Source organism: Xenopus tropicalis, chromosome 4 (genome assembly GCF_000004195.4).
Source record: "Xenopus tropicalis strain Nigerian chromosome 4, UCB_Xtro_10.0, whole genome shotgun sequence".
Classification (NCBI taxonomy): domain Eukaryota; kingdom Metazoa; phylum Chordata; class Amphibia; order Anura; family Pipidae; genus Xenopus; species Xenopus tropicalis.
Window position 1 is genome coordinate 32,451,153 of NC_030680.2, and position 12,090 is coordinate 32,463,242.

A 12,090-nucleotide genomic window follows, 5' to 3' on the forward strand; every position below is an offset into this window, starting at 1 on the left:
TAGAATTGTTGGAAAAAAAAGTTAAAATGCATTTTGAGGCTCTGGCAATATTCATTAGTGCTTTTTTTATTGTAAATCAAAATAAATAGAATAGAAACCTACTCTGAAGAAGAGGTGCTCTTTCACCATTTTGGCACCAGCCTCACCCAAACCGAGGCGATGTTCTGGATCTTCTGGATCTTCGATATTCTAGATCTCTGATCTTCATGAATGGAATTCTTCTATAGATATGGACTGGCCCTCCACCCTCCCCATCTATTCCGTCTACTTATTTGATGTTCATTTAGAATCCTCTGAATGCCTCTTGCAGCTCTGATGGAATCCTTACAGCAGGCGGTGTCAGTGCCGGAGCTTGGCATTCAGGGTTCTCTTGGCTCTCCAGGTGGTCTTGGTTGTCCAGTTCAAATGGAGGCCTTATTCTTCGGTGTACTAGATGGTCCCAGTCCATATTCTGAAAGTTAAATGAAAAGGTAATATTTAATGATGAGTATCTGGTCCAAAAACTAGAATTGCTGGAACAAGAAATTATATAATGCATTACGAGGCTATGGCAATATTCATTAGTGCTTTTCTGTTTGTAAATTGAAAGGAATAGAATAGAAACCTACTCTGAAGAAGGGGTGCTGTTTCACCATTTCTGCACCAGCCTCACTCGAACCGAGGCGATGTTCTGGATCTTTTTCTAAAAGCTACAAAATATAAAAACAAGCATTTTTAAATCATTATTGTTTATGTCTATTTTATTATTCTACTGGGAAAGTATCCACCTAGGAAAGACAAGCAATTTTCCAACCCCATAGAGAAAGTAACCATATGCATATGTAACTGCTTGAATGGACTAATTAAGCTCATATTTAATTTATTAACTGCTTATATGAACCAGAGATTAAGTTCTGTATTTAGATTGAGTACCCGCTGCTCCTGACATTCATAGCCAGACCCTATGGAATAGAAGGGACTCTCTGGGGTAATAATACATATTGTAAAGTTCAGTGAAAGCCTGAAACTGCCACTAAAACACACTAAAGGCCATATGTTATATCATGTTAGTAATAATAATAACTATACAGCATGTATGCCCTTAGTATAAAAAGTGACTAAAGGCACATGATACTAATTTGCTGGGGCCAACTTACGTCTTTTATAAATGCAGAGACTTCCTCTGATAGATAGTCTGGTAACTCGATGTTGTCGTAAACGATGCTCTGCATTAGCTCAACCGGGTCTTCGTTGTTGAAAGGTAACTGAAAAAGTGAATCATTATTTCTTTAGCGAAACAACATTCCCAAGAGATATGTTTCAATATGAACCCCAATGATTCCCCAATGTAAGTTGATAATATAGGAATTGTGCTTACCTCACACATGAGCATTATATAGGTGGTGATTCCTAGGGCCCACCAGTCAACGGCCATGCCGTATCCATGTTTCAGGAAGATCTCGGGGGCGATGTAAGCTTTTGTGCCGCACATGGTGTTAGTGCGGTCGCTGTATCCAAATCCTTAAACACAAGAAACACTGTGAGGAAACTGCAGATCTGGGGCCCTAATGTAAAGTAATGAGGGACTTTCCTTAACTGCTTCCTTTCAAACTACACAGCCACTCAGATCTGTTTATGCCACTTATATATAACACTATATCTAAATATAACAATACCTAATAATCTGATCTTATCCCCTGTATGCCCCAGAATTATAAGCAACACTTACTGTCTTTGCTGAGGCCGAAGTCTACGATCTTAAGGTAGCCATCCCGGTCCAACAGCAAATTCTCAAGCTTTATATCTCTGAATTAAAACCAAGTCAATAGTTTAGTAGTTATACAAAAAGAAATCCTTACAATAACAGCAAGCGAATGATTAACACACTGTTACCAGCTCCATCTGGAAATAAAGATGATTTTATTAATATTAATGCTTACCTATGGACAATGCCAAGGTGGTGTAATGCCTCCAGGCCAAGAACGACACATGCGGTGTAAAACCTGAATAGAGAAAAATAAAATTCAGTTACTTTAAATATTTTTTCTTTATTGATATATAAGCTGATGAGAGAATTGAGGTGATCATAGTGAGAAGAAAGGCAGTTATCTGTATGATAGGTGTAGCTTTGCTTGTATTACGTTACATTGTAAAAATATATGCTGTGATGATGCTTCACTGAAAGTGCCCCTTAGAGAAACTTATTCCCTCATTCCCATTCTACTTACATGACTTCAGGTTCTTGCAGTTCCACGGATGTTACAATTTCATACATGTCACCTCCAGGGAGATATTCCATCACACAAAATAGGTGAGACTCCGTCTGGAAGGTTCCATGCATTGACACTAGGAACGGGTGTTCGGCAGAACTCACCCTCTGGAGGATTTCCTTCTCTTTGAAGACGCTGTGGGTTAAATTATCCCATTATCACCATGTGAGACTCACACAAGGGAACATTACACTTACCCTTTATCCTAATAAACAGACACGGGGCAATACAGCAGATAATAACCAAATGCAAATAATTTAAAGGAATGTGAGGTCAGACAGATACAAAATATAAAAAGAGAAACCTGTCCTACATATAAAGCTGAATATGAGAAAAGATGACACAAATATGGGCAATATTAATCTTTCCCCTGTCACTGACCTGTCCAAGTTGCCCCTTTTCAAAATCTCCTCTTTTTTCAGGGCCTTGATAGCACGTAGTTCTTTGGTGTTTTTGTGCTCGGCTAGGAATACCTGGAGTCAGAAGACAGAAAGTTCAATCACTCTGGGTAAATCAGTAGTAACTAAAACCTAACTGTGCAATGAGTCGCTCACCTTCCCAAATGCTCCTTCTCCCAACACTGGGCCCAGGTTGAAATTTCCAAGTGAGGGAGATCTGGGCTCAACAGGGCTGAAAAATAAAATAAAGTTAATATATGTTTTGTTCATGTTCACAGACAAGATTAATCTAATATACAGTTTATTTGGTGACTTTTCTGTTGTATCCAGTCACCAGAAGGTATTAGCCAGTTACTGATAATACCCTCTAATGACAAGGGAACTATAATAGAATTAAGTGCAAATTATGCAATACTAATATTTTCAAATTTAAGCAACTTATAATTCTAAACCAAAAGAAAAGAGAATATATCCCAAATCAGATACCTGATAGATGGTCCTTCAGCACCCTGTATGTTATTGGCAAAATCTGAGCCAAAGTCAGGACTGCAGAGCTGCAAATAAAGGACAAATGAGTATTATGCACAGAATGAACATTGCAAGAATTTCATTTGTACCATTAAAAATGAATACTTTGCAAATGCAAACCTTGAAGTAAAGATTTACTCATCTCATTACACTCATTGGTTTTTGTAAAAACATAAAAGGTCTGTAGAATCTACTTACTGGTAATGGAGGACTGGAAGAGGTGGAATTATCATCCTCGGTGTCCTTCTCTGGCTCAGAATCTTGCTCCTGATTGGGAACTATAAGTCCGTTGTTATTGGACATGCCAGCATCACAATCAGGATCTTCTGAATATGCAGAAATGGAACAATAGAGTCTCAAAATTATAATACAGTTTATCGTCATTATAAGTACAATATTAGAACTATACTTCATAAAAAAGTATTAATACTCTCCTATATAAATATATATGTATGCCATTACTAAAAGCAAATATAAATGCCCATATAATCCACATAAATGCACTAAGAATACTAGGGCAGAGAGATATCAGTTATATGCTATATGAGTACAAGGTCAAATTCTCCCCAGTTATGGAGACCCTAAGGTTGATGGCCCAGGTGGCCGGATATAGGGATCAACAATACATTAGATGGACTGTGTTTAATAAATCTGCATGATCAACTCTATCATAAACTTCAAGAAGTCAGTGCATGATCCTACTTACCCGATAAAACTGGCAATGCTGGTGGTTCATAGGAATTAGCCCTCACGGAAATGACCACCAGTGCCTCGGATGTATCTACTATACCAGGGACCTCCACCGTGGCATCCTGAATTAAAGCATATTAAGAAACCAACATTAAGCAGGATGTCATCTCAACACTTATATATATCATGTATGAGGTCTTAATATTGGCAAGTTAAATAAAATAACATTAAGCATATAGTCAGACATTGTGTGTATGCATGTATATATAAATGTAACATTTATACAATGTACTTACAAATGAAGGCCAGATGAAATTGGTGGGGCTGGCTGTATCCCTGGTCATAGACTCTGCTGGCTCGGAGCCCTCAGGCTCATGAAAAGGAATGGCCCCTCCGATGTTGTGGGAAGAGCCAGGGTCCTTTTCATTCCCAGCAGGACGTGGAGATTCTACAAGAATTAAAATACAATAGATGTCATTATTATCTAGCGACGGGGTCCTTTAAATTGAAATTGGTTTTCCAGATATCTGGCTCTTACTATAGAAATTAAATAGTGTTTTTTAGTACTGATCACACTTACCTAGGAAAGATGGCTTTGCCGGGTGGTCGGGCAGCTCTAAGGTGGCAGTAAACTGCACCAGAGAGTCATGCACATCACTGATCTCTAGGATCTCCACGTAAGCATTTTCATGCTTTATAGGAATAATTGAGTTCTGTAAAAATGAACACAGTTATAAAAAATTAAAGGACATTCCCTCACACCAGTTAAGATCATGGTTTCTCAAACCTGTTGTATCAGTACAATGTGTGTGTGTGGGTAATTATCTGTCTCAGATATGTAAGTAGAGCTCCATATGCCCAGGTGTTTAATTTGGTCCTGGCCCCCATCTGTTTTGCCCTGAACTCCCACAACCCCCTATGCCAGTGCCACCATATTCTTTACCCAGGCCCCTAAGAGAGACAAAAGGGAACACGTGAGCATCCTTACCTCGACTCTACACAGCTTGCAACCCATAACCGTTTCTCCTGTAATAGAGAAGAGAGATTGGTATATTTCACAGCTAATATGGAGGCAACATGAAAGCTACAAAACATGGACATGGCGTGAACATTGTGTTTCCTTTAAATTCTCCTAAATCTATTACCTGCTATTGTGTGTATAGCCAGTGTTGGAATGGGCCTCCTAGGGCCCAGTGGGAAACCTACGGCTCACGCTCACAAATATTAGCTATAGATACTGCTAAATGTTATGAGTTATGTAGGGAATAAGAAAGGGCTGATGGGAAGGGTTCTTGGCTGGAGCCCACTGGGAGCTGCTCTTATACTTTGACAGGTGGGTCCAACCATCTCTATAGCTTGGAGACCAGAAAGGGAATTGGCTGACTTAGGGCATATTTATTATAGTCTGCAAGTCAACCAGTGATGTTTCCCATAGCAATAAATCACATTTTTGCTGTTGTTTTCTAAATTGTAGGTGACAGTTTAAACTCAATTGCTTACACACTAAAATAAATATGCTCCTTCGTGTAGGTGTGTGAGAAAATATACATTATCAGCAGCACCTGTTGCCATGTAGCTGCTACTGAACTACAACTCCCACCATCATCCAACAGAGTTTGGCAGTTGGCTAAACACCCCCTAAATGAGTATAGATTCTGGCAACTACCACTTCAAAAGGACAGACACAAAAGATCAAAGTGATACTGACAGATCCCTACACGTTTGTGTTGATATGTTTTAATATTTCCATCCATAAAGCTGCTGCCCAACTGTCATTAACTGCCATCCTGGCTCTTTAGCACTGTCAATGGCACAGGGAATGTGCAGAAATCTCTGCCTGCTGCTAAATAAATAATGCTACAACATGTGCAATTCCTCCCTATTCATGAATGATAAACATAAAGTTATAATATTTAGCTGAAAAATGTACTTACAGAGAGAGCAGGTAATGAGCTGTGATCTCTAGCAATAACGCTAAACATGTGACAGGAGATAGCCAATCACCTTAGGCTGAAGCAGGCTTAGGGATGGGACAATGCAACTGACTGGTTGAAGACATAGTTTACACAGTGTTACCCCAAAACCATGTGTCACAGCTGCAGCAGCCAGGCATAGGTTTAGTAATAAACAGTTGGGTTTGTGCCAGGAAAGCTTTTATTGTGATACAGATACATCCCTATAAGATCCATAATAACTGGGGACACACCAAAGCCCAGATACATCCCATGCTCCTGTATTTGTAGGTAGGAGAAGCCAAAGGGAAACTGTCAATAGAATTTACAGTGGATTTACAGCTCCCAGAATCCCCAAATAGACTTTTGCTGCAAGCTGAACATTTCTGTCACAGACACACAGATCCAAAGCAAAATATTCTCTCCCCAGTGTTAATACCTAAACATGTGCAAGGAAATGTCTTGTGTGTACCGAATAAGAAATTCATAATATCATTTCACCAAGTTGATATAAATGCTTGATTAAAGTCACATAATGGTCACAGTTATGGCTTCCTCATACAATGCATGTACATATAAAAGGCAAATCTGTGCATAGGATCTATTATCCAGATTGCTTATGACTTTCCATAATGTTGATCACTGTATGTTAAAGAAACATTAAATCCTAAAATAGGTTTCTTTTTTCCACCAATATAGATTCATGCAACTTAGTTACCATCAAGAATAAGTTACTGTTTTATTATTACAGAGAAAAGGGAAATAATTAAAAAATAGAATTACTTGCTTACACAGGACTCTATGGGACATGGCCTGACTATAATTTGGGGCTTCTGGATATCAGGTTTCCAGATAAGGGATCCCATAATTGTATTGTGCAAGTACATATATAGCTTCTGACAGCTAAAAGTGTGAAGTCAAGCTAATGAGCTTAATGCTAACCCAGACCAAACCATTCTCAATGCTCCCTACAGGGACAAATGATACCCAGAGCCCTGCCCGTTGCCCCTTTATGGCAGCCCTGGGTTTGTGCAACAAGTAAGGACAAGAGCCAATGAAAAGGATAGAGAACACTTTTAATATTCTTATAGATTCTCAATTTAACATAATAAATAGATGAGTGACTAAGTACAGGAATTGGTTTCTTAAACTCTTGTTGAGGGTTATTCAAAAGTATAAAAATATCAGTATCATTTAACTAACACCTAGCTTTAGCTAATCAGTGGGATTTAAATGACCACACAGCCCAGTATCTGCGTGTATAAGCAATCAGCCAAAAGAAAGCAAATAAAATACACTTAAAACATTAAATGAACTTAATATAATACAAAACTTACACACACAACTAATTGTAGCCCTGGACATTACTGCAACCCTGGATATTCGTCTACCCAAGACTCTTATGAAAGCATATATTACAATTACAAAAGTCTTGAAAAAAAATGGTAATTTAAGCATATGACAAAGTTTCCAATTAAAACATTCTTAAAAAATATTGAAAATATGTCATGTCTAGGCAGTGTATAAATAATGATAAATAGTACAGAAACTGCTTTGTGACATTAGGAAGGAATCTCTGGTACAGTACGGAAGCTCAGTAGTGATAAGCAAATCTGTCTCGTTTTGCTTTGCCAAAAAATTTGTGAATCTTTCAAAAGATTCACAAAGTGGCGAAAGATTTGCGAAAGGGCGAAAATGCTGCTTGTCAAAAAAAAATAGTTGTACGTGGCAAAAAAGACGTGCGCAACGATTGAGTTATGTATAGTGGAGTGACTGGTTGTGCTGTGGGTTACGTGTAATAGAGAGAATAGTTTGGCCGTGGGTGAGATCTAGTGGAGTGGCTGGTTGTGCTATAGGTTAAATACATTTGAGAGACTGGTTTGGATGTTGGTTGGTTTAACTGAGAAACCTTTTGGGCTGAAGGTGATGTATAGTGGAGTGACGGGTTGTGCTGTGGGTTAGGTGTATTGGAGGGACTGGTTGTGGTGTGGTTTAGAAATAATTGAGAGAATGGTTGCGCTGTGGTTTAAATTAAGTTAAGTGACTGGTTGTGCTATTGGTTGGGTCCGTATAAATGACCGGTCATGATGTTGATAGGTGCAACTGAGTGACTGATTGGGCTGTGAGTGACAGCTAATGGAGTGACTGGTTGTGGTTTGGTTAGCTATAATGGAGAGAATAGTTTGGCAGTTTGTATAATCTAGTAGAGTGACTCTTGGGCTATAGGTTATATAAATTTGAGTGGCTGGTTATGATGTTGGTAAGTGCAACTAAGAGACTGATTGGGATGTGGGTAGATGTATAGTGGAGTGACTTGTTGTGCTGAGTGTTGTATGTTGTATAGGTGACTGGTTGTGCTGTGGGTTAGATCTAGTGGAGTGTGAGTTAGGTGTATTAGAGAGCCTGGTTGTGGTGTGGGTTTGGTATAATTGAGAGAATAGTTTGGCTGTGGGTGAGATCTAGAATGATGGGGATTTGGCGGATGCATTCTGGAATGGCTTGTTGTGGTGTGGTTTAGGTGTATTTAAGAGACTTGTGGCGGTGTGTTTTACATTTAGTTGAATGTCTGGTTGTGCTGTGGGTGAGCTACATTTCAGTAACTGCTTATAATGTTTAATTCACTAACACAAATAACCAGTACTAGCTGTGTATAATACAATTTCCACTGAGCACATGGTGTCTACCACCATCATGTTGGTTATAATGTTTGTAGGTGAAACTGCAAGGCAGACTGATTGGGCTGCGTGTTATGAATAGTGGAATGACTGGGTGTTTTTTGGTTAGGTTTATTTGAGGTGTGGCTTGAGTTAGGTGTAACTGAGATACTTGTGGGGATGTTTGTGAGATTTAGTTGCGTGTCTGGTTTGAGTGAGTGTTTATGCTGTTCTTAGGTACAATTTGTGTTGTGGTGTGGCTTAGGTATAATTGAGAAAATGGTTGTGAGGTGCATGATATTTACTTGAATGTCTCGTGCTATGGGTCAGGCATATTTGTGTGACTGGTTGTGGTATGTGCGAGGTATAAATGAGAAATGGTTAGTATGTGGGTGAGATGTAGTGGAGTGACTGGTTGTGCTATGGGTTAGGTTAAATTGAGTGCCTGTTTATAATGTTAGTAGGTTCAGTTGTGAGACCGATTGGGCTGTGGGTGAGCAATAGAGGAATAAATGGTTGTGCTGTTAGTTAGGTATATTTGAGAGACTTTGAATTTGAGATGTTTGTTTGTGGTGTGGGTTAGGTTTCATTGAGAGAATGGTTGGGCGGTGGGTATAGTATATTGGAGTGACTGGTTGTGTTATGGGTTAGGTACATTTGAGTTACTGTTTATGATGTTGGTAGTTGTATTTGAGTGACTGGTTATGCTGTGAGTTATGTCGATTGGATTAACTGGTTGTGCTGTGAATTAGGTATTTTTGAGAAACTAATGTTGGTGTATTTGATTGACTAGTTATGATTTTGGTAAGTACAACTGATAGACTGATAAATGATAAATAGTGGAGTGACTGGATGTGCTGTGGGTTATGTATAATTAAAATACTGGTTGAGGAGAGGGTGACATCTAGTGGACCAACTGTGCTGCTGATGAGGTACATTTGAAAGACTCTTTGTGCTGTGGGTTAGGTATTACTGAGAGAATGGATGTTCTATGGCAGTGCTGTCCAACTGGCGGCCCTCGACCCCCCTCTGTGTGGCCCCCCACCTGTCTGGCTGCTTTGATGGCTTACCTTTGTGTAAGCATTAAATTGTATCAGTACTGTGATTAACTGGCCCCCTGCATGGTTCACACCTCAGATTCAGGCTGTAACCCCCCTGTATTGTTTACAAATGTAATCCCCTGTGTTGTTCACACCTTTTAATCCCTGCATTGTTCACCCACTGCAGTGTTCACACCTCAGGCTCAGGCTGTAATCACCCACATTGTTCCCCTGTTCACACCTCAGACTGTAGGAACAGTAGAAACCCACAAATAAACCCTGCACACTACAAAAAGAACATATACTGAGGTGATACTGCAATGAAAAAGTTTTTTAATATATATTTATTGTGCAGACTGTAGGAGCAGTGCCAGCATTGTGTCACTATAGGCTGCCTGTGTGTACCATACATAGGGCAGGCAGAGTATGGCACACACAGGCAACATAGGACAGGCAGAGTATGGAACACACAGGCAGGGTAGGGCAGGCAGAGTATGGCACACACAGGCAGCATAGGGCAGGCAGAGTATGGCACACACAGGCAGCATAGGGCAGGCAGAGTATGGCACACACAGGCAGGGTAGGGAAGGCAGAGTATGGTAGGTTTTTGCTGTACTACAACCATTAATATGGGTACGGTCATGTGATAACAGGGGTTTGGTTTCAAGTGGGTGTAGTTTAAAAGGGGGAGTGGTCAAAACTGGCTTAAATTATCGGCCCTCCACCACGTAGGCCGGAAAAATTCCGGCCCTCGGTACCCCAGAAGTTGGACAGCACTGTTCTATGGAATAGATCTCGTGGAGTGACCTGTTATGCTGTGGGTTTTGTATATTTTTGGTTGTGGTGTGGGTTAGATACATTTGAGTTTTTGATTTGACTGCTTGTGCTGTGGTTAAGATACAGGGATTGACTGGTTGAGCTGTTGGTGAGGTACAACTGAGAAGACTGATTGTGCTGTGGGTAAGGGTTAGTGGAGTGACTTTTTTATCTGTGGGTGAAGAAGATGTGGGAGAATGCTTCTTGCTGTGCTCTGAGTTAGATACATTCAGAAGAACAACTAAGGTTTTGCTCAGTGTGAAGTACATTTGAGAGCCTGATGGTGTTGTAGGTTAGGTTATTTTAAATTTGTGGTTGGGCTGTGGGTGAGATACACGTGAGACACAGATTGTACTGTGGGTGAGGTACATACGAGAGACTTTTGGGCTTTGGGTGAGGTACATTTAAGGAACTGGCTGTGCATGAAGAACAACTGATGGTTGTGCTAAAGGTGAAATAGTGGAGAGACTGGTTGTGTCGTAGGTGAGGTAGATATGAGAGACTGGTTGTGTTGTAGGTGATGTAGATATGAGAGACTGGTTGTTGTAGGTGAGGTAGATATGAGAGACTGGTTGTTGTAGGTGAGGTAGATATGAGAGACTGGTTGTTGTGGGTGAGGTAGATATGAGAGACTGGTTGTTGTAGGTGAGGTAGATATGAGAGACTGGTTGCTGTGTGAGAGGAACAGCTGAGTGACTGGTTGTGCTGTTGGTAATATACCAGTAAGAGACGGGTGGTACTGAGTAAGGGACAGGCAAGAGGTTATTGCTTGGGAAGCTTTTTTTACATATTGTGCCATCAGTGCCTTAGTTTCCTCCTAGTTTACTTCATTTTATCACATGTGCTGTGACTCGGTGCATTTTATTTTGGTTAATTGCGCAGTTAGCGAGCGAGTGGCGCCATATACAATTTAATCATGCCCATGTCATCTCCAGGCCCTGATTTTTTCCAGTAGTTAGAAACAAATTCTGCCATGGTAGCAGTGTTTCATGGCAATTGTTTAAGTGGCCTGTTTGTCTTTATACTGTGAATATAACATCACCCATAGTTATTGAGCCAATGTACAGGTGCTCCAAGTGTGCAGAAATACAACTTAATCCAGTTTATAAAAACTGCCTGGAAGGATGTGTACTTGTGTGCAAAAATCTTTGTTTGTTGTGTTGCCCTGGGATTGGAAGTAGGAGATTTTGTGGCCCAACTTACAGGGAAGACTCTTCCTACACAAGCCAATAGGAGCAGTCGTACAATCAGAATAAAATGATTCCATTACAAAGAACTGCCGACATGGCTGCCAGAAGAGGGATTCCGACTGAGAAGAAAAGTTCACTGTATTGTTTGGGCTACAAAAACCTGAAGTGCCAAGATATCGGAGTAACACGCACGCCAGAAAATGCTTGAAGAGCTGGAATGGAACAGACCTTGTGATTCTGATCTCTATACAAATCCACTATACTGTCTGCGCTCAGTCGTTTTGGCAAATAAATTGTTATGATACAATTTGTTTTAATTTGTTTTTATTTTTACTCAAACAAGGTTCAATTTTTCCCCTCACTGCCCCAAAATAGGACTAGAAGTCATAGCTTAGATCAGGAATCCTCCATATATTATTTACAGTGGGGATGGAGGGGATAATATCACGGTCACTACTGGGCAGCTGTAAGGTAATACAGGACTCATGTTTGTTATAAACACACAGAAACAGATTGTGTATGTGTAATGGCGCTTGTGACGCCTTAAAGGAGAATGCAAGTCAAAATTTAAAA

At 40.0% G+C, this 12,090-nt stretch overlaps 1 protein-coding gene across 3 annotated transcripts; it reads right to left on the reverse strand.

The window, feature by feature from the left end:
* Positions 1-646: 646 nt before the first annotated feature.
* LOC108647353 (cAMP-dependent protein kinase catalytic subunit gamma-like) lies at positions 647-3,504 on the reverse strand. 3 transcript variants are annotated; one of them, XM_031900621.1, is made up of 6 exons: positions 3,374-3,504; positions 3,134-3,201; positions 2,208-2,879; positions 1,920-1,982; positions 1,709-1,785; positions 647-1,500 (listed from the first exon to the last, which is right to left on the reverse strand). In XM_031900621.1, exons 3-6 carry the CDS (start codon positions 2,318-2,320, stop codon positions 1,211-1,213), a joined length of 543 nt encoding a protein of 180 aa, XP_031756481.1. In that variant the 5' UTR covers positions 2,321-2,879; positions 3,134-3,201; positions 3,374-3,504; the 3' UTR covers positions 647-1,210. The 3 variants fall into 3 exon arrangements, with proteins under 3 accessions (XP_031756481.1, XP_031756482.1, XP_031756483.1); XM_031900622.1 differs by having other exon boundaries at positions 3,134-3,504; XM_031900623.1 differs by lacking the exons at positions 3,134-3,201; positions 3,374-3,504 and having other exon boundaries at positions 2,208-3,118.
* Between the last annotated feature and the right edge of the window lie 8,586 nt (positions 3,505-12,090).

Excerpts from the sequence above, each read along its gene's own strand:
- LOC108647353 (XM_031900621.1), bottom strand. The coding sequence starts at position 2,320 with ATGCATGGAACCTTCCAGACGGAGTCTCACCTATTTTGTGTGATGGAA. Across the intron at positions 1,983-2,207 it reads CTGCAAGAACCTGAAGTCAT|GTTTTACACCGCATGTGTCG; the intron begins GTAAGTAGAATG and ends TTCTCTATTCAG. Across the intron at positions 1,786-1,919 it reads CACCTTGGCATTGTCCATAG|AGATATAAAGCTTGAGAATT; the intron begins GTAAGCATTAAT and ends GTTTTAATTCAG.